The sequence below is a fragment of the Chiloscyllium plagiosum genome, unplaced genomic scaffold (assembly GCF_037043375.1).
Source record: "Chiloscyllium plagiosum isolate Xiang-an unplaced genomic scaffold, Cpla_swu_hap1 HiC_scaffold_43, whole genome shotgun sequence".
NCBI classification, from domain to species: domain Eukaryota; kingdom Metazoa; phylum Chordata; class Chondrichthyes; order Orectolobiformes; family Hemiscylliidae; genus Chiloscyllium; species Chiloscyllium plagiosum.
In genome coordinates, this window is record NW_028270181.1 from 31945223 (window position 1) to 31967992 (window position 22770).

The 22770-nt window shown below is 48.7% G+C and overlaps 1 protein-coding gene across 2 annotated transcripts in view; it reads left to right on the forward strand.

Moving 5' to 3' along the window:
• The window catches only part of LOC122547420 (tolloid-like protein 2), a 160898-nt gene that overhangs the window by 122435 nt on the left and 15693 nt on the right, over nt 1–22770 (forward strand). For both annotated transcript variants that reach the window (XM_087982294.1, XM_087982295.1), the window contains 7 exons: nt 5599–5724; nt 8445–8605; nt 11076–11256; nt 12499–12624; nt 15941–16068; nt 20487–20700; nt 21742–21992. In XM_087982294.1, the coding sequence (XP_087838420.1) occupies nt 5599–5724; nt 8445–8605; nt 11076–11256; nt 12499–12624; nt 15941–16068; nt 20487–20700; nt 21742–21992 (1187 nt within the window). The remainder of the gene's footprint in view (nt 1–5598; nt 5725–8444; nt 8606–11075; nt 11257–12498; nt 12625–15940; nt 16069–20486; nt 20701–21741; nt 21993–22770) is intronic.

Consider the following 22770-nt stretch of genomic DNA (forward strand, 5'->3'; position numbering starts at 1 on the left):
TGTGAGAATTGGGCTAAGCAGTGCAATGCCATATCGCCTCGAGATCAGTGACTCACACTAGCCCCTGAGCCAGAGGTTCTGTGTTCAATGCTCGTTGCACAGACTTGACCAAATTAGCACGAGACTGATGCTTTAGTGCGGTGCTGAGGGAGTGCAGCACCATCAGAGGTCCTGCCTCTCGGCTGAGCTGTTAAGCCAGGCCACGCGACTCGTCTCTTGCATCCGGCAGCTGGGTTCAGAGAACACTGTCCATTTAAATCAGTCTCCTGGCCTTGCCCAAGAGCTCCACCTGCTGTGGTAGCTGGGAACTGCTGGCAGTGACAACACTGGAATTGATGGTGGAGAGGTGCTGTAGGACTGGGGTGGACAACGTCAGAAGTCAGATGACACCAGGTTATAGTCCAACAGGTTTATTCAGGTGAAGGGGCAACACTGGAATTGAGGTCTGTATTTTCCCTAAGTTAGCAGCCACCACAGCTGAAAATGTTGGTTTTGTGCAAGTGCAATTAATAGAACGAAGGAAAAAGACCATTTGGCCCAACATACCCATGCTGACCAACAAAAAAGAGCCTATTTGCTACGTCCTACTTCCCACCTCTGATCCTAAATCCAAGAATGTTTGTGACTGGTGCTGAGGTTCTCTGTCATCATTAGTCTTTCACTCAGTGAGTTTCAAACCCCTCACACCCTCAGAGTGAAATAATTTCACCTCTCATCTTTCTGCCGATTCCTTTTTAATCATCTCCTAGTTACCAACCCCGCAAGCAAAGATCTGACCTGTGCACTGTATCAACACTCCTTCAAATGTTACATACCCTCCATTAATCCCCACTTCATCTCCTCGGCTCTGAAGTAAACAACCCAGCCTGTCCAATCCTCCCTCATCGAGACATTTTTCCAATCTTAGTAAAACTGCTTTACATCCACTCTTGAGCAGTAACATCTGACCTTTGATGTGGCGATCAGAACTGTGCTCTGATCTCGCTGCGATTTAATTTATGCAATCCCAGCATAACTGCATTCTCCCTCTCTGTTCACTATCGTAACCATTCTCACCACCTCCCCTGAGGTCACTATTTTATTTCGTTGTCTTTGTTAATCCTTCTCCTAATGCATTGTCTCAGACTCCCCTGGACTGAACTCCGTTTGCCACTAATCTATTCAGCTGACCTCTCTGTCGGAGTCTCTCTTCATCGCTACGCAGCCAGTTTCTGTATCCGTGCAAGTTTCTCAATCATATCCATGATTTCATGACCACAGTGACACCCACAACAGAACCCCACTGGAAACAGCCTTCCAAACACAAACACTCAGCACTCAATACACTTTGCTTCTGGTTTCTGACCCAATTCTGATTCAACTCATTTGAATTCTTTGGGTTTTTACTTTTGGGAATGGTCTGCCATTTGGGGCCTTCCTAAAAACAGCAAAAAAATCCAAAGCCATACGACATCACCTGCACTCCCTTCATCGACACCCCCCCACTCCACCCCCTTCCCCCAAGTTACCTCTTGAATATGGTCAATTATATTTCTCATACACACATTTCCCTGAAACAAACCAATGTGGAGTGCCTTTGATTAATCAGAGGCTATTCCATCCCTCAGGAAATTTTCCTGCAATATTCCCAACATTCACTGACCCATTTGTGGGAACTAGAGGTTCCAGAGATAGGGAGAGGTGCAGGGGGTTATAGAGATGGAGAGGGGTGCAAGGGCTGGAGGTGGTTATAGAGATGGAGAGGGGTGTAGGGGCTGGAGGTGGTTATAGAGATGGAGAAGGGTGTAGGGGCTGGAGGTGGTTATAGAGATGGAGAGGGGTATAGGGGCTGGAGGTGGTTATAGAGATGGAGAGAGGTGTAGGGGCTGGAGGTGGTTATAGAGATGGAGAGAGGTGTAGGGGCTGGAGATGGTTATAGAGATGGAGAGAGGTGTAGGGGCTGGAGGTGGTTATAGAGATGGAGAGGGGTGTAGGGGCTGGAGATGGTTATAGAGATGGAGAGAGGTGTAGGGGCTGGAGATGTTTATAGAGATGGAGAGGGGTGTAGGGGCTGGAGGTGGTTATAGAGATGGAGAGGGGTATAGGAGCTGGAGATGGTTATAGAGATGGAGAGAGGTGTAGGGGCTGGAGGTGGTTATAGAGATGGAGAGGGGTATAGGGGCTGGAGGTGGTTATAGAGATGGAGAGAGGTGTAGGGGCTGGAGGTGGTTATAGAGATGGAGAGGGGTGTAGGGGCTGGAGATGGTTATAGCGATGGAGAGGGGTATAGGGGCTGGAGATGGTTATAGAGATGGAGAGAGGTGTAGGGGCTGGAGATGGTTATAGAGATGGAGAGAGGTGTAGGGGCTGGAGGTGGTTATAGAGATGGAGAGGGGTGTAGGGGCTGGAGATGGTTATAGCGATGGAGAGGGGTATAGGGGCTGGAGGTGGTTATAGAGATGGAGAGGGGTGTAGGGGCTGGAGGTGGTTATAGAGATGGAGAGAGGTGTAGGGGCTGGAGGTGGTTATAGAGATGGAGAGGGGTATAGGGGCTGGAGGTGGTTATAGAGATGGAGAGGGGTATAGGGGCTGGAGGTGGTTATAGAGATGGAGATGGGTGTAGGGGCTGGAGATGGTTATAGAGATGGAGAGGGGTGTAGGGGCTGGAGGTGTTTATAGAGATGGAGAGAGGTGTAGGGGCTGGAGATGGTTATAGAGATGGAGAGGGGTATAGGGGCTGGAGGTGGTTATAGAAATGGAGAGGGGTGTAGGGGCTGGAGGTGGTTATAGAGATGGAGAGGTGTATAGGGGTTGGAGGTGGTTATAGAGATGGAGAGGGGTATAGGAGCTGGAGATGGTTATAGAGATGGAGAGGGGTGTAGGGGCTGGAGATGGTTATAGAGATGGAGAGGGGTATAGGGGCTGGAGGTGGTTATAGAGATGGAGAGAGGTGTAGGGGCTGGAGGTGTTATAGAGATGGAGAGGGGTGTAGGGGCTGGAGGTGGTTATAGAGATGGAGAGAGGTGTAGGGGCTGGAGATGGTTATAGAGATGGAGAGGGGTATAGGGGCTGGAGGTGGTTATAGAGATGGAGATGGGTGTAGGGGCTGGAGGTGGTTATAGAGATGGAGAGGGGTGTAGGGGCTGGAGGTGGTTATAGAGATGGAGAGAGGTGTAGGGGCTGGAGGTGATTATAGAGATGGAGAGGGGTGGAGGTGCTGGAGGTGGTTATAGAGATGGAGAGGGGTGTAGGGGCTGGAGATGGTTATAGAGATGGAGAGAGGTGTAGGGGCTGGAGGTGGTTATAGAGATGGAGAGGGGTGTAGGTGCTGGAGGTGGTTATAGAGATGGAGAGAGGTGTAGGGGCTGGAGGTGGTTATAGAGATGGAGAGAGGTGTAGGGGCTGGAGGTGGTTATAGAGATGGAGAGGGGTGTAGGGGCTGGAGGTGGTTATAGAGATGGAGAGAGGTGTAGGGGCTGGAGGTGGTTATAGAGATGGAGAGGGTGTAGGGGCTGGAGGTGGTTATAGAGATGGAGAGGTGTATAGGGGCTGGAGGTGGTTATAGAGATGGAGAGGGGTATAGGGGCTGGAGATGGTTATGGAGATGGAGAGGGGTGTAGGGGCTGGAGATGGTTATAGAGATGGAGAGGGGTGTAGGGGCTGGAGATGGTTATAGAGATGGAGATGGGTGTAGGGGCTGGAGGAGGTCACAGAAAGAAGGAAGGGTGTAGGGGCTGGAGGTGATTATAGAGATTTCAGGGCTTGTAGAGGTTACAGAAGTAGCAAGGGATATAGATACTGGAGAAGGTTACAGAGATGTGGAGGGGTGCAAGGACTGGAAGATGTTACAGAGATAGGGAGGGTTGTAGGGGCTGGAGATATTAAAGAGGTAGCGAGGGGCATAGGGACTGGAGGAGGTTGCGGAGATATGGCAGATTTAGGGGCTGTGTGTAGGATGTTCGATTGGGAGGGTGTAGTGCTCAGGAGGTTATGGAGATAGGGAGGATGCAGGGGCTGCAGGAAGTTATAGAGATAGGGAAGAGTGTAGCCACTGGAGGAAGTTAGAGATAGGAAGAGATAATGCTGTAAAATCTGGTGCAGGGGAAATATTTGGAACCAGGCCGAAGGGTTTTAAATGACAGGATCTTCATTAAGGCTGAGATGGATAGATAGATTCTTTTTAATCAATGAAGGAATCAAAGTTCCTAGGGAAAGGTGGAATCTGATCAGCCTAAGCATAACTTTGCTTCAGTGAATGGCAGAGCGGACACGTTGGGCTGAATGGTCTGTTTCTGTTGCAAGGTTTGGATGGCAGGGTGAGCGGGAAGGGAAGAGTCTGGAAGGGACTGAGCAGCACCATCAATTCAGTTTCCTGATGGGAATGTAGCCAGTGGGAATTGGACTGGGCTCAGATAAAAGCAGAGGATTAGAACAGTCCCATTGCTGTGAAGCTGCAGGCAATATGTTTCTGTTGCTCCTCACTTTGAAACGTCCATCCTCTCTCTCCCTCTCTCCATCCTCCTCACCCACATCCCTTCCATTGTCCACACCTTCCCCTCCCTCTTCATATCCCACCCACTCTCCCAACTCCTCTCCATCACTGTCCCCCTCTCTCTTCTCTTCCACCTCCCTCCTCTGTCTCCTTCTTCTCCCTCCTCTATCCACCAGACCCTGTCTCTCTGGTCACTCCCCTCCATTTCTCTGTCACTCCCCTCTCTCTCCCTCTGGCCCCTGCCTCCCACCCACTTCCTCTTTTCCGTCCTCTCTTTCCTCTCTTCACTTTCTCACTCTCCCCACCCACTCTCTCACTCTCCACCCCCCCCACTCTCTCTCTCCCTCCCATCCACTCTCTCTGTCTCTTTCTCCCACTCTCCTCGACCCCACCCTGCTTGCTCTCCCTCCCACACAATCTCTCTCCCTCCCATCCACTCTCTCTCTCTCTCTCTCCCCCATCCACTATATCTCTCTCCCCGCCCACTATCTCTCTCTCCCTCCCACACTCTCTCTCTCTCTCCCCCATCCACTCTCTCTCTCTCCCCGCCCACTATCTCTCTCTCCTTCCCATCCACTCTCTCTGTCTCTCCCTCCCACACTCTCTCTCTCCCTCCCACACTCTCTCTCTCTCTCTCCCCCCCATCCACTCTCTCTCTCTCCCCGCCCACTATCTCTCTCTCCCTCCCATCCACTCTCTCTGTCTCTCCCTCCCACACACTCTCTCTCCCTCCCACACTCTCTCTCTCTCTCCCTCCCACTCTCTCTCTCTCCCCGCCCACTATCTCTCTCTCCTTCCCATCCACTCTCTCTGTCTCTCCCTCCCACCCATACTGTCTGTCTCTCCCTCTCTCCCATGCACTGTCTCTGTCACTTCCTCCCACTCCCCCGACCCCAGCCTGCTCGCGCTCTCTCCCACACACATTCTCTCTCTCTCCCACCCATTCTCTCTCCCTCCCTCCCCCTCTCTCTCCCTCCCACCCACTCTCTCTCTCCTTCCCACCCACTCTCTGTCTCTCCCTCCCTCCCACTCAGCCCCCGTGCGCTCTCTCCCACACACTGTCCCCCCATTGCTGTCCCCGTCCTCTGTCTGAGGGTGACCTGTGTTGTTTGATGTTGGTATTGCAGAGATGGATGAGTGTGCCCAGCCGGACCATGGGGGTTGTCAGCAGCACTGTGTGAACACTCTGGGCAGTTATCGATGTGCGTGTGAGCCAGGCTTTGAGCTGGCTGCAGACCGCAGGACGTGTGAAGGTAACTCTGAGAGCTTCTTGTCTGATCACAGAGTGAGGCCCTCTTCGTCACTCTGCACCTCCTTCAGTCTCTCCCCCTCCTGTCCTCTCTCCCTTCCTAGTGCCTCCCCATCCTTCTCTTCCCACTCCCTGCCTGCCACTCTCCCTGCTCCCTTGTTACCCATGTTTGAAGTGCTATTTATTTGGTCCCCATTTCTGATCAGTGGTTCTAGGTTCAAGGCCCTCCTTTTCCTGAAAATGTGTTGCTGGAAAAGCACAGTAGGTCAGGCAGCATCCAAGGAGCAGGAGAATCGACGTTTTGGGCATAAGCCCTTCTTCAGGAATGAGGGGCTCATTCCTGAAGAAGGGCTCATGCCCGAAACATCGATTCTCCTGCTCCTTAGATGCTGCCTGACCTGCTGCGCTTTTCCAGCAGCACATTTTTAGCTCTGATCTCCAGCATCTGCAGTCCTCACTTTCCCCTCCTTTTCCTGGTCTGGCTCACGTTCAGGGGCAGCACTGAATGGGTGCAGGCTTCTTTGAGATGCTATCTCTCTGAAAAGACCTTAAACCAGCGCCCCAGCTGATAAGCTGTCCCTCAGGCTGTTGCTGTGAATGTGGGGTTTCTCTGTAAACATCTATGTTGCTGTTTTCTGCTGTCACAGAACAACAGAATTATTAGAGTGCAGAAGAAGGCCAATCAGCCCAAGTTGCCTGTTTCTATCCCATAGTGCCAATTTCCTGCCTTTTCCACATCCCTGCACACAATTACTATCCAAACAAAATCTTCAATGGCTCAATTCAACCTTCCTCCACCACATTTCCTGGACTGCATTCCAGACCTTGTACTCGCTGTGTGAAAAATGTTGCTTTTCCATTAAGTTTCATAGTGCTTTGGAGCATTGTTCAGGTAGAGTATTAATATCCCCTTCCTCCCCATCCTCACCACACTTTTACATTCTCCATGCAGTAATGTCCCGTGCTCTTAATGTTTTCAAACTAGCAAGGGGGGCATGGTGGCTCAGTGGTTAGCACTGCTGCCTCACAGCGCCAGGGTTCCAGGTTCGATTCCAGCCTAGGGCAACTGTCTGTGTTGAGTTTGCACATTCTCCCCGCGTCTGCGTGGGTTTCCTCCCACAGTCCAAACCTGTGCAGGCCAGATGAATTGGCCATGCTAAATTGCCCATAGTATTCGGTACATTAGTCAGAGGGAAATGGGCCTGGGTGGGTTACTCTTTGGAGGGTCGGTGTGGACTGGTTGGGCCGAAGGGCCTGTTTCCACACTACAGGGAAACTAATCTAACTCCAGTTGAAGTGAAGGGTGGCACACTGGCTCAGTGGTTAGCACTGCTGCCTCACAGGGTTCGATTCCAGCCTCTAGTGACTGTCTGTGTGGAGTTTGCACATTCTCCCCGTGTCTGTGTGGGTTTCCTCCGGGTGCTCCGGTTTCCTCCTGCAGTCCAACGCGGTGCCAGTTAGGATGGATTGGCCACGCTAAATTGCCCGTAGTGTGCAGGGTTGTGTGGGCGAGGTGGGTTAGCCATGGGATAAGCAGAGTTAAAGGGATAGGGTGTGAATCTGGGTGGGATGCTCTTCAGAGGGTCAGTGTGGATTTGGCAGGCTGAATTGACCTGCTTCTGCACTGTAAGGATTGTATGAAAAGATCAGATAGAGTCATGCAGCACAGAAACAGATCCTTTGGTCCAACTTGTCCATGCTGACCTAAATTAATCTACTCCCATTTGCCAGCTTTTGGCCCATATCCCTTTAAAGCCTGTGTAGGAGAAAGCTACTGCAGATGCTGGAATCTGTAGTGTAAACAAAAATTGCTAGAAACCACTGCATCCATGGAGAGAGAGGAAGCTAATGTATCGAGTCTCGATGAAGCTTCGTCAGAGCTAATGTGAAGTGCCCCAACCACTGTCATTTCCAGCACTTTGTTGTTTTCAGTCCCTCTAAAACCTTCCTTTTCATATGCCCCTTCAGATGCTTTTTAAATGTTGTAATTGTACCAGCCTCCTCCACTTCCTCTGGCAGCTCATTCCATACACGCACCACCCTCTGTGTGAGAAGGTTGCCCCTTGGGTCCCTTTTATATCTTTCTCCTTTCATCACAAGCCTATGCTGTGTTGCTTCAGACACCCCTACGCTGGGAAAAAGACCTTGGCTATCCACCCTCTCCATTCTCCTCATGTTATCTACCTCTATAAGGTCACCCCTCAGCCTCTGGTGCTCCAGGGAAAACAGCCCCAGTCTATTCAGCCTCTCCCTTTCGCTCAAACCCTCCAACCCTGGCAATATCCTTGTAGATATTTTCTGAACCCTTTCAAGTTTCACAACATCTTTCTGATAGCCAGGATCTGAAGCAGTATTCCAAAAGTGGTCCAACCAGTGTCCTATATGGCTGCAAGGTAACCTCCCAACTCTTATGCTCAATGCACTGACCAATAAGGCAAGCCTGCTAAACACCTCCTTCACTATCCTGAATACATGGGAGCCCATTCACTCCAAATAAATCAAGCAAGTTAACTTTTGACCTCATGGACTGTGGGAGGAAGGTGTAAGGTTTAAAACTGTGAGCGTGTTGATGTGAGGTTTTTCTTTTTATATCAACGTCTGACAAGGTCACTTGTAAACGCGAGCTTTAAATTCAGATCAATCTTGAGCCATTGACATGAGGCTGTGAGTGCCCTTCCTTACCATGCCAAAGGTGACTTGCTTGTTTTTTCCATTGTGCCGCAGCTGCATGTGGGGGCTTTCTCACCAAACTCAATGGTACCGTCACGAGCCCAGGCTGGCCCAAGGACTACCCAACCAACAAGAACTGTGTGTGGCAGCTGGTGGCACCTGCCCAGTACCGGATCTCGCTGCAGTTCGAGGTGTTTGAGCTGGAGGGTAATGACGTGAGTAACACCTCGAGTTTCCTTGCTGCTCCTGAGTGAGTGACCGTGCTGAGGCTGTCACTTGAGCTCAGCTTCCAGTTGATGATATCCCAACAACAGCAGCTTGTGCCCCTGTCCCATAATGCACTCCAGTGGCGCCAACAGTCACAGAGTAGTCATGAGTGGATTGTCCACCTGTCCAAATGCTCCCTGTGTGGGGAGCGATAATGTAGAGGTGTCGGTGTTGAACTGAGGTGGAAAAAGTCGAAAATCACACACTGGAGTTGTGTGATTTTTGACTGTGCGGGGAATGGTATTCAACATCTTGACTAGACAAAGGTGATTGGCCTGGTCCAAGTGCAGACTGCACCCCGTGGAGCAGAGGATGTCTTTGGAAATGGGATTGTCTGTTTATCGCCAATCCAGAAGGTGTCTGTTTATCGCAGCACATCTGGAGGTTTTGTAGACTCACTGCTATTTCTTTCTAACTGACAAGTGCACGCTCACGCAGTGAGACCACATGACTACAATCATCCCATAATTTGCTAATATCTAGCTGCTCTTCTCCACGATGTCCTATATCTGGGGGTGGGGGAAAATCAGTTAGCTTAGTTGGCTGGATGGCTAGTCTGTGATGCAGAATGGCACTAATAATGGTGGTTCAATTTCTGCACTGGCTGAGGTCACCATGAAGGACTGTCCTTCTCAACCTCTCCCCTCTCAGGTTAAACCACCACCAGTCACCCCTGTCTAATGAGAGAGCAGCTCAATGGTCTGGTAAGACTGTGGCAACTTTACCTTTTAACTTTTTATTAAAGCGACCAGCAAATGTACCTGGCACCACAGGCATCACACACACACACACACACACACACACACACACACACACACACACACACACACACACACACACACACACACACACACACACACACACACACACACACACACACACACTCCTGTCCAACACTCCAAACCCCTCTCACACATGCTCGCAGACACACACAGCTGAAGCATGCACACAGACACACTTCTGAATTTATCACCTTTTCTTTGTCCAGTTTTGAAGAGGTTCAGGTTGACACCCCCCTCAGTACCTATCGATTCCAAATTCAGCTTTGCACATTCCTCATGCTGCATGTGTTCAATTCTTGTTTGCAAGTGATTGCTGATGATGGTTTATTGAATAATTCACCAATACATGTGGAACAGTCACTAAGTAACAGAGAGACTAGTAAGAGACAAAAGATAAACTGCAGATGCTGGAATCCAAGGTAGACAAGCAGGAGGTTGGAGGAACACAGCAAGCCAGTCAGCATCAGGAGGTGGAGAAGTCAATGTTTTGGGTGTAACCCTTCTTCAGAAAGCAGCTTCTAAATGAGTGGCACAGTGGCTCAGTGGTTAGCACTGCTGCCTCACAGTGCCAGGGACCCAGGTTCGATTCCAGCCTCGGGTGACTGTGCAGAGTTTTCACATTCTCCCTGTGTCTGCGTGGGTTTCCTCCCACAGTCCAACAATGTGCAAGTTAGGGTGAATTGGCCATGCTATAGTGCTCAGGAATGTGTAGATTAGGTGCATTAGTCAGGGGTAAACATAGTGTAATGGGGAATGGGTCTGGGTGGGCTGCTCATTAGAGGGTCAGTGTGGACTTGTTGGGCCGAAGGGCCTGTATCCATACTGTAGGGATTCTATGATTTGTGACCTCACATCACCAGGAACAGTGTCTATAATCTCTGTAATGCCAAATCTCACAGATCCAAGATTAAATTAGATTCCCTACATTACGGAAACAGGCCATTTGGCCCAACAAGTCCACACTGACCCTCCAAAGAGTAACACACCCAGATCCATTCTCCTACCCTATTACTGTACATTTACCCCTGACTAATGCGCCTAACCTACACTTCCCTAAACACTAAGGGCAATTTAGCATGGCCAATTCACCTGACCTGCACATCTTTGAACTGTGGGAGGAAACCGAAGCACCCGGAGGAAACCCACGCAGACACGGGGAGAATGTGCAAACTCCACACAGACAGTCACCCGAGGCTGGAATCGAACCTGGGTCCCTTGCATTGTAAGGCAGCAGTGCTAACCACTGAGCTACAGTGCTACCCCAAGCACTGGGTATAAGGAGAGGAGACAGTCACTCAGCAAGTAGTTAGTGTGTGGGATGCACTGCCTGGGTGTGTGGTGGAAGCAGGTTCAATCCAGGCTTTCAAGATGGGGGGCATTGGGATTATTTGGGTAGGTGTGGTGTCCTGGCAAATGGAAAAAGGCAGAGACAGGATTGGCACAAGATGATATAACCTGTACTAGCACGATGGCCTGAATGGCCTTCTGCAGAGTAACTACTTGATGATTCTACACAGGGCAGGCTCAGATCGAGCTTCTAAAAGTCGGTCTGAATAGGATTAGGCTGTTGTTTTCTGTGTAGTGAGAGGCTGTGGATTACATACTGAGGGAACACGCCGTGTGCTTGCTTTGCTAGGTCTGTAAGTATGACTATGTGGAGATTCACAGCGGCCTGTCCTCTGAATCCAAACTACATGGCAGATTCTGTGGCTCTGAGAAGCCCGACATCATCACGTCGCAGTTCAACAACATGAGGATCGAGTTCAAGTCTGACAACACAGTGTCCAAGAAAGGATTCAAAGGCCAGTTCTTCTCAGGTGAGTCTGGCTTCAGTTGGAAGGCCCAGCACAATAGGAGGGTTGGGTCACTCAGTTGAGCAGGGGGCGAGATGGCCAGAGTGGAACAGGAGCAGCAAAGACCCCTGGGAGCAACGCAAAGCAAATTGGCTGCAGTTAAAGGACCTTAGTCCCAAAACCTCTTTGCATTAGAGGCCCCATTTCCTGAAAATGCCAGCCCTGAGTGTAACCAGTCCCTACTCCAACTGCTCAATTGACCCTCAAAGGGGCAGTTTGTAAAGAAGTGCTGCAAATCACCTCACAACAGCCAGGAGAAAGTCACCAGTCTCCACACTGATCCCACTGGATGCCCTGCTCCCACCTTTCAAGGCAGCATCCAAGGAACAGGAGAATCGACGTTTCAGGCATAAGCCCTTCTTCAGGATTCCTGAAGAAGGGCTTATGCCCGAAACGTCGATTCTCCTGTTCCTTGGATGCTGCCTGACCTGTTGCGCTTTTCCAGCAACACATTTTCAGCTCTGATCTGCAGCATCTGCAGTCCTCACTTTCTCCCCATCTTTCTGGAGATACCCAATGGAGGTCATACTTGTTAAGGCTAACTTAACATTCCAGCTCAACATGTTGGGTCCCAGAATGAATTCTGGCTTGTGTTGTTTTTTTGTTAATCATATTCACATGAAGTGACAGAGTTTCTTTAACAACAAAAGCTTATTACATGAAAGGAAAAGTAAATTAAAAGCCAAACTATCTAAATATAAAACTTTAGGAAAAATCTTAAAACACAGCAAAACAAAGCTTTCAACCTGTTTCCTGACATTATTCATTACAAAGACTCACCCAGAGAAACTACTGCTCAATATCAAATCTTTAAGTTCTACTTAATTGACTCTTCAGTTTCTGTCCTGTGAACTGTGGAGTCATCTTGCACAAATACTCACTCACAAAACCAAGAGCTTAGACTTGCTCAGCTCCGAAAAACCTGCAGATTTCTAACCTGCTTTGGAAGTTAGACACACTAAACCTTTTGACTGAATTAACTGTGTTTTCAGTGAGAGTGACTATCCCAGGGTGAGGGTTGGGTAACCATCCTGCGTTGGGGAGGGGTTCCTTGTTCAGAGCCACAGTTTTTACACTTGGCGACATACCCTATCTTGGGGCACGTTAGCTGTTGGCTGAGCCTCTGATCACACAGCAGAATGTCTTGGTCAAGTGAGGTTTGGTCTCGTGTTGTTAACTCCCGATTTACAAACCTCTGGCTTCCAGATAAAGACGAGTGCTCGGTGGGTAACGGTGGCTGTCAGCATGAGTGTCTGAACACGCTCGGGAGTTACATCTGCCAGTGTCGCCATGGCTTCACCCTGCATGAGAACGGCCTTGGTTGTAAAGAAGGTCAGTGAGCCTGTCATCTCTGTCTCTCTCATTCTGCTCAGTTACTGGGTGCCCCGCTGATGGCTAGATGGTTTCCCCTTCCTCAGCAGAGTTAAAAATCACACAACACCAGGTTACAGTCCAACAGGTTCATTTGGAAGCACTAGCTTTCGGAGCGCCGCTCCTTCACCAGGTGGTTGTGGAGAATTAAGATCGTAAGACACAGAATTTATAGCAAACATTTACAGTGTGATGTAACTGAAATTATAGATTGAAAAAGACCTGGGTTGTTTGTTAAGTTTCTCATCTTTTAGAATTACCATGTTGGTTTTAGTTCTTTCATGTGTAAATTGCAAAATTTTTTTAGAAGTTACATTCTCAAGTGAACTCGTGTTCAGACCGATTCTGGTCTAAAACACGGATTTATAGAATCTTACATGGATCATGCAGTTTTTGAGCAAAGTAAAATGTAATTCTGCAAGTAAAAATTCACCCCACAAACTTACATATGTATGTGTGTGTGTGTTTGTGGTGGGGGTGGGTGGAGTTATGCATGTCTGTGAGAGAGTGTGTGTGAGTGTGAATGTAAAGGGGAATAAGTCTGTGAGAGGGTGCATGTGTGTATGTGTGAGTGTATGAGAAAGGGTCCGCATGAGTGTATGAGTCTGTAGGAGAGTGTGTGTACGCGTGTGTGTGTGTAGTACAATGGGGTCACCTGTAGTGTGACATGAACTCAAGGTCCCAGTTGAGGCCATCGCCATGGGTACCAAACTTGGCTATCAGCCTCTGCTCAGCCACTTTTCATTGTTGCCTATCCCGAAGTCCACCTTGGAGGATGGTCACTCGGAGATCCGAGATCAAATATCCTGGACCACTGAAGTGTTCTCCGACTGGGAGGGAACCCTCCTGTCTGTTGATTGTTGCGCGGTGCCCATTCATCCATTGCCATAGCCTCTGCTCAGTTTCACCAATGTACCATGCCTCAGGGCATCTTTGCCTGCAGTGTATGAGGTAGACAACGTTGGCTGAGTCACATGAGTACCTGCCACATACATAGTGGGGGACACCTTTCAAAATCCCCAAGGAGCGCCCCAGAGGGATAGCCAAACAAGAAAATGGTATTGAAAAGTATATCTAAACGTTAGTCTTGAGGAAGGCTCTCACAGGCGATGATGAACTGGGAGAGGTTTAGCGAGAGAATATTCTAGAATGTGGGGCACTTGAAGGATCTATGGTCAATTGCGGAGCAAAATGAGGTGACATGTCCAAGGCTCGAGAGGGTTGGGTATTAGGAAGAAAATGTTCTGGAGATGAGGGTGGAGAGACCTCAAGGGGATGCTCAAAGATAAGGAGAATGTTATTTAATCAAGAAACATTTGGAATCCAGGGTCAGAGAGCTAGGCAGTGATGGCCAGCAGAGTTGTGGCAGAGTCACTGCAGGAGGGATGGGAGACTGGATAGGAGAGGGTTAGAATGGGTAGATTGGAGGTAGCAAAGTCTTGAGGAAAATTTTGGAAGCAGAGGTGGGAATGATGGTGTCAGTAGTGTCAGTGAGTGTAAGGCACCAGTTATGATGATTTCAGTCTCGATTGGTGGGGAATTATCAATTGGGTGTAATATTTACCAACCAATGGGTTACTGGATTCAAATTTGTATTTTCAGTGGGCTGGATGATGTAGGCTTTTACTTATTCATGGGAAGTGGGTATTGCTGACTGGGCTAGCATTTATGCCTTTGAGAAGGTTAATGCGGAGCTGCCTTCTTAAATGGCTACAGCGAGTTGGATATTGGCAGTTCATTCTCGTCATGTGAGTGAATGGCACCAGGTTAGCCAGATCCCACAACTCCATGTGATCCAATAACACGGTTCCTTTTGTACTTGCTCGGTACTGTATATTGTCATAACTTCCATTTCTTAAATAGAGACTCTGGAAAGTATTGAGCTTCAAATGGACTTGGGTGTCTGTGTTTATGAGTCACTGATAGGTGGGATCATGTACAAGATGGAAATTCAGACCATCTAGCAGATAGGACTAGGCCTTAGGCCTGCTCCACCATTCTACTTGACCATGGCTGATCGTCGAGCTCAATACCCTAACCCCACCCTCCATCCCTTCAGCCACAAGAACTATATCTACCTCCTGCTTGAAAATATGTACATTTTTTGGCCTCAATCACTTTCTGTAGTAGTGAAGACACTTAGTTTGTTAGCCTTTTTCCAAAGACAGTTTAAATATAGGCATAAAAGTGTCTTTCTGCAATTATGTCGTGGCTCTGTAAGAACATGCCTGGAATATTATGTTACAGGCTAAGTCACCGGAAAAGATAAACTTGCCATAGAGGGCGTTCAGCAGCAGTCCACGGTGACTCAATCGTCCCGTGAGGAGATATTAAGGAGACTGGATCTGCATTCTGTGTGGTTTTGAACAATTGAGAGGCGTTTTTGTTAAAATTTACAAAACTCTTACGGGGCTTGACAGGGTAGGTATTGAGAGGTTGTAGCCTCAGCTTGGGTTTGTTTGGGGTTGGAGGAGGAGTGTTTAGAACCTGGGTCCATAGTCTCGGAATAAGAGGCATGCCAATTAGGACAGAGAGGAGGAGCAGGAGGAATGGGAAGGGGTGTGATTCATTGCAACTCTCTACTCTGAGACTGTGTAGCCTCAATCAGCCCTCAGCAGGGTTCAGCTCAGATTTCTTGATGTAAATGTTATCAAGGAATACAGGACCCATCCAGGAGGATGGTGATGTGGTAGAAGACCCATCAGTTGGTTGATTGGCAGACCAGGCTCAAGGTGCCAAATGATCTACTCTTCCTCCTAATTCATATGTTCTTATATTTAGAGAATAATGGCCATTTTCCTATTATATTCAGTTGTGGACAAGGTTACAAATCCACACTAATTGGGCTGAAATCTCTTATGTTGAACTCAGCTCACAATCATACTGCAATGACCCTGTTCTTACTGTGTGCATGTCTGCCTGTTTGTCTATGTATGTGTGTGTGTCTGTAGTGAGTATGTCGATATGTATGTATGTGTGCGTGTGTGTGTGCTGTGTGTGTATGTCTGTTGTGTGACTGAGTATGTGTGTGTCTATCTCAGTGTCAACCTAGATTAGGTGCTTACCTCTGGAGTTGGAATGCACACTTTGTGATGTTCTCGATCAGGTCGTTGCAGACTGTGAGTGAGATTGCAGAGATCTCAGAGGCCAGAGGTGAGCCCTACAAGCTAGCCATCCAGTTTGAGCAGGGTCTGTGCACTAACATGTGGAAGTTCTAAATTGAATTTGAATAAAATTCATGATTTTCAACAAAACCTTTCCACTGCTTCCCTTCCAGCTGGCTGTGAGCATAAAACGAGCAGTGCTGAGGGAGTGATTGCCAGTCCAAACTGGCCTGACAAGTACCCCAGTCGTAAGGAGTGTACCTGGGTCATATCTACCACCGCAGGCCATAGACTCAAGCTGGTAACTGTTTTCATTTTACACTAAGCTGCTGTCCGACTCGAGATGTGAACCAGAAAAGAGGAATGTTCTTTTATTCATTCACTCATGAGACGTGGGTGTTGCTGGTTGGACTGATATTTATTGTCTGCCCTTGAGAAGGTAGGGGTGTTGGGGGGGGGGGAGGTGGAGCTGCTGTCTTGAACCACTGTGGTCCATGTGCTGTAGGTCGACCCACAATGCCCTGAGTGAGGCAGTCCCAGGATTTTGACTCAGTGACAGTGAAGGAACAGGCATAGGTTTCCAAGTCAGAATGGTGAGTGGTTTGGATGAGAACTTGCATGGTCACAGCCCTTGTCATTCTAGATGGAAGTGGTCGTGGCTTTGGAACATGCTGTCTAATGCATCGCTGGTGAATTTCTGCAGTGCATCTTGTAGATAATACACACTGCTTCTGCTGAGTGTTGGTGGGGGAGGGAGTAGATGTTGAATTATAGAATCCCTCCTGTGTGAAGCAGACCATAGAGCACACACTGACCCTTCAGAGAGCATCCCACCCAGACCCCGCCTCCCAACCCTGCATTTCCCATGGCTAATCCACCCAGCCTACACATCCCTTGACACCATGCACAATTTAGCATGGCCTATCCACCTAACCTGCTCTTCTCTGGACTGTGGGAGGAAACTAGAACACCCAGTGGAAACACACGCAGACACGGGGAGAATGTGCAAACTCCACACAGATAGTCTCCCGAGGTTGGAATCGAACCTGGGTCCCTGGTGCTGTGAGGCAGCATTGCTAACCACTGAGCCATCTTGAAACTGAGTTATAGATTAGATTAGATTACATTACATTACATTACATTACATTACAGTGTGGAAACAGGCCCTTCGGCCCAACAAGTCCACACCGACCCGCCGAAGCGAAACCCACCCATACCCCTACATTTACCCCTTACCTAACACTACGGGCAATTTAGCATGGCCAATTCACCTGACCTGCACATCTTTGGTCTGTGGGAGGAAACCGGAGCACCCGGAGGAAACCCACACAGACACGGGGAGAATGTGCAAACTCCACACAGTCAGTCGCCTGAGGCGGGAATTGAACCCGGGTCTCCGGCGCTGTGAGGCAGCAGTGCTAACCACTGTGCCACCGTGCCGCCCACACGGTAGCGCAGATATCATTATAGTTATATCTTGCCTTTCATAATCTCAAGACATCCCCAACATGATTTAGGTTTGTAAATAGAGGAACAGTGCACAAGCGTCAGATGGTTAAGGTAAACGATTATAAAACAGCTGGGGTATTGTGTTCTGCTGTGGATGGCGCACCGTGAGGAAGAATGCCAGGCTTTGGAGAGGGTGGACAACAGCTTCACAAGAACAGCAGAAGTGGGGATTACAATGACCTGGGCTGTCCTGCTCGGAGCTGACAAGGCTCTCGGGAGATTAAATACAAAGGAGTTGCAGAGTCAATCAAGAGAACCAACTGAAGGAGTGATCACGTTGCAAATTGAAAACGCTTGGTGAAACAGCCAGAAATGATGTGACCAAAACCTTTCTGTGCAGCAATTGGTTACAAACTGGGATCATTGCCCAAGAGGGCAGTGAATACAGATTGAACAGGAACCTTTAAAAAGGAATTGGATAAATAGATGGAGAAAAAATATTGTCAGAAAACGGGGAAGGAGCAAGGGGGTGGGGACGAACTAACTGGTTCTTCAATGGAGCTGATACTAATGTGACCTCCTTCTGTGCTGTCCAATTGTATCATGCAGAGACGATGGGCTGAACAGCCTCCTCCTGGGTTGGAACAGTTCTGTGATTCAGTCTCTGTTAGAAGTAATTTGGTAGCAAAGTGACCTCCCACAATCAGATGCTGTTTGAGGAATTATATTGATTGGGATACCAGGAGGAACAGGCTCTGCCCTTCAAATAGATCCACAGGATCTTTTTTGTAATCAGCTTGAGTGAGGAGGTGAGGCCCCATTTAAACCCTCATCTGAAAGATGGCGTCTCTGACAATGATCATAGAATCTCTACCTTATGGAAACAAGCCATTTGGCCCAATAAATCCACAAGTCCGAAGAGTAATCCACCTAGAACCATTCCCCTACCCTATTACTCTACATTTCCCTTTGACTAATGCACCTAACCTATACATCCCTGAACACTATGGGCAATTCACCTAACCTGCATAAGCTTGGATTGTGGGAGGAAACCGGAGCACCCAGAGGAAACCCACACAGGGGAGAATGTGCAAACTCCACACAGACAGTCACCCAAGGATGGAATTGAACCCAGATCCCTGACGCTGTGAGGCAGCAGTGCTAACCACTGAGCCACTGTACTGCTCTTCCATCAGTTTACCGTCACATGTAACAATAAGAGAGCTGGCACTGGAGCTAAGCCCATATCATCAGAGGATGATCTCAGCACTGGTGGGTTCACCATGTGACTGTCACCTGTCATGTGACTACCACACGTGGCCCATCCCCTGCAGGCCCCACCATTTAACCTTGGATGTCCATCCTTGCTCTTGGACAGTCATTAACATTCCTTATTATCTAAAGTGAGTTTGCCTGAATAGTTTCAGTTTGTTGCCTCTGTATGAAATAAAACAACTTAACAATTCCTGTCAGACTTCCCCCTGTGTGGTTTTGATTCACCATCAGATAGGTTGAAGAGGGGATGGTGGGACCATGCTGCTAAGACAAGGCTCACGGGGATTATTACTGTTGCACCCGGAGTTACTTTGGTAATGTACAGACCTACTCCAGCATGTTCAAGAGTTCACTGATATGAGCGACAGCATCATCAAACCCTAAAAATACCGAAGGCAGACCAACATTATATCAGGGTTATAGAGCAGGAGTGTGATGGCTGAGCCTTTAACTAGATATACCACAGTCAGTGAGTTAATGTTGACCTCCAACTGGATTATGTACTTCATTTCCAGCATCATTTTCTCTCAGCTAACACCCTGTTGGGTTAATTCCTGTTATTACATCACTGCCATCGGGTCTTGGTGCTGCTCAGAATGATTTTGGCTGCGCTTTCGATTTTGCGTTTTCACAAGGTGTGAGCATCACTACCTGGGATTTATTTCCCTAATGGCCCAGGAAACAATTAAGAGTCAATTGCATTGCTGTGGGTCTGGATTCCCATGTGGGCGGTAAATGCTGGCCAGCCAGTAGACACCCACGGTCCATGAGAGAATAAAACAAAACAGAACAGCAGCAGTTTCCGTCCCTAAAGAACATTAGTGAACCAGCTGGGCTTTTCCCCTTAATCCCAGGGAGTGGTGGGATCATGGTGCTAAGACAAGGCTCACAGGGATTATTACTGTTGCACCTGAAGTTATTTTTGTGATGTACAGACCTACTCCAGCATGTGAGGATCAAGAGGGTTCACTGATAGGAGCGACAGCATCATCAAAACCTGATAATACCAAAGGCAGACCAACATTATTGAATTCAAGAGTCGTGAAGTGATGTTGCAACTGTACAGGACTTTGGTTAGGCCACATTTGGAGTTACGTGTGCAGTTCTGGTCGCCTCACTTTAGGAAAGGTGTGGAAGCTTTGGAGAGGGTGCAGAGAAGATTTACCAGGACGTTGCCTGGAATGGAGAGGAAGTCGTACGAGGATAGGTTGAGAGTGCTAGGCCTTTTCTCGTTGGAACGGCGAAGGATGAGGGATGACTTGATAGAGGTTTATGATCAGAGGAATAGATAGAGTAGACAGTCAGAAACTTTTTCCCCGGGTACAACAGAGTGTTACAAGGGGACATAAATTTAAGGTGAAGGGTGGAAGGTATAGGGGAGATGTCAGGGGTAGGTTCTTTACCCAGAGAGTGGTGGGGGCACGGAATGCGCTGCCTGTGGGAGTGGCAGAGTCAGAATCATTGGTGACCTTTAAGCAGCAATTGGATAGGTACATGGATGGGTGCTTAAGCTAGGACAAATGTTCGGCACAACATCGTGGGCCGAAGGGCCTGTTCTGTGCTGTATTGTTCTATGTTCTATGTTCTATTATATCAGGGTTATAGAGCAGGAGTGTGATGGCTGTTCAAATTCCATTTGCCACAGTGGGATTTGAACCCTGGCACCCAGGGATACTACCTGGGATCAGGATTCATAGTCTAGTGATAATACCACTAGGTCACAACCTCTCCTCTCTCTCCGGCTGCACATGCTCCCTGGTAACTACGCTAGCAGCTTCTCTGAAGCCAGCTCCTTCCTTTGGCAATGGTGTTGTGAGCAAATCCATTGGCAAACTTGTCTGGGAATTTGGGAAACATCCCATTGGCATTGTGGGAGAGGACACAGTTTGAATGGCTTCAGATCAGAAGGAATCCATTTTCTCTAGGTGCCAAATTGTATTGGATAGCGTTTTACATCCCTGGTAGTGCTAAACACTTTGGACTTTTACCCAACAGACCTTCAACGAGTTTGAAATCGAACAGCACCAGGAATGCATTTATGATCATCTGGAGGTTTACGATGGACCTGATGATGGGTCCCCAATGCTGGGGCGTTACTGCGGGAGCAGAAAACCTGAGCCTGCCATTTCCAGCAGCAACAAAATGTTCATCAAGTTCTTCTCAGATGCTTCAGTCCAGAGAAAGGGCTTTCAGGCCAAACACAGCACAGGTGAGAACAGTGGGCGGCACGATGGCACAGTGGTTAGCACTGCTGCCTCACAGCGCCAGAGACCCGGGTTCAATTCCCGCCTCAGGCGCCTGACTGTGTGGAGTTTGCACGTTCTTCCTGTGTCTGCGTGGGTTTCCTCTGGGTGTTCCGGTTTCCTCCCACAGTCCAAAGATGTGCAGGTTAGGTGAATTGGCCATGCTAAATTGCCCGTAGTGTTAGGTAAGGGGTAAATGTAGGGGTATGGGTGGGTTGCGCTTCGGCGGGTCGGTGTGGACTTGTTGGGCCGAAGGGCCTGTTTCCACACTGTAATGTAATCTAATCTAATGTAATCTAATCTAATCTAAACAGTGACTATAACTCGCACAAACTGTCTCATCTCAAATGGTCATAAACTGTTAAATAAAATCCTTATTCCTTACCATCTGTTCATCTACCGGTCACAGATCCTGCACTCTGAGGCTCACCCCCCCCACTCCCAGAAATGCCAGGTTATCAGATTCTTTGTTCACGCAGGCTCATCCTTCGTCCCTCATTCTACACTCTCTCTCAACAGCCAGCCTCAGCATCTGGTGCCACACACTGCCAGCCTCTGGTGCCAGTCTGCGCACTTGGTACAAAGGCAGGCTCAAGGTGTTTCTGAGCCAACTCAACCAGGCTGATAAATGTCAGTGTGGTGAAGAATGAGAGTTTCCCACACTGCCACTTGCTTGATTTGAACTGTACCAGCTTTCCAGGAGCTGCGTTCAGGGACTCACTCCCTAATGGAGAGGGATCACATTTCCAAACTGTCCTTATTCCAGCACAAAGTCACACCACGTTCTTCCAAAATTGGATCTTTGGGATCGAATGGACAGATCTTTAAACAATGTTTGGGCGTATTTCCTGTTTGAGTGGTCGGTATTGTGTTGATAGTGCAAAACTCATTGGTCAGTGAAATGTGGGAGGGATGTGGTTCCAATTTGTGATTTCCAGAGATATTACAGCATCAGAACTCGGTCTAGCCATGAATGTGACTTAACCTAACAACTCCTCGCTTTTCAGAATGTGGAGGACACCTCCGGGCTGAGGTGCGAACCAAGCACCTGTACTCACACGCACAGTACGGAGACAGTAACTACCCAGGACAGTCAGACTGTGACTGGGTGATAGTGGCTGAAGATGGTTATGGGGTGGAACTGATCTTCCAGACATTTGAAATTGAGGAAGAGATAGACTGCGGATACGATTACTTGGAGCTGTACGACGGTCACGAGAGTGTTGCACCCAGACTCGGCAGATTCTGTGGATCAGGGGTAAGGATTCAGTACTAACTGAGCATGACCAGAGCTGCTTTTGGTGTAGGGGCTGGGTCACACACTCACTTGCACTTATGCACACCCTCTCTCACACACACACACATACACTCTCTCTCTCACATTCTCACATACACACATGTGCGTGCGCTTTCTCTCTCACACACACACTTTATCACAAGCACGCTGTCTCTCACCCAGGCACTCTCACTCACCCTCGCTGTCTCACACCCAGATGCGCTCTCAAACATACTGTCTCTCTCACACACACACACACACACTCTCTCATAGACATACACATGTGCTCTCTCACACACTTGCACGCTCCCACACACGCTCTTGTGCTCTCACATGCTCTCACACACTCACACACCAAGCCACTCTCACATAGCCAGGCGCACTCTCTCACATGCATACACTCTCTCTCACACACGCACGTTCTCACACACTCAGGTTCTCACTCACTCTCAAATACTCTCACACACTCTCATGCGATCTCACACATGCTCCCACGCTCTCTCACACCCGGAAGCTGTCTCTCACATGCACACTGTCTCTCACACGCACATTCTCACACACTCTCGCGCTCTCACACACCCAGGTGCTCTCACACACCCTCGTGCTCTCTCACACACCCAGGCGCTCTCACACACCCTCGTGCTCTCTCACACACCCAGGTGCTCTCTCACACACCCAGGTGCTCTCACACACCCTCGCGCTCTCTCACACACCCAGGCGCTCTCTCACACACCCTCGTGCTCTCTCACACACCCAGGTG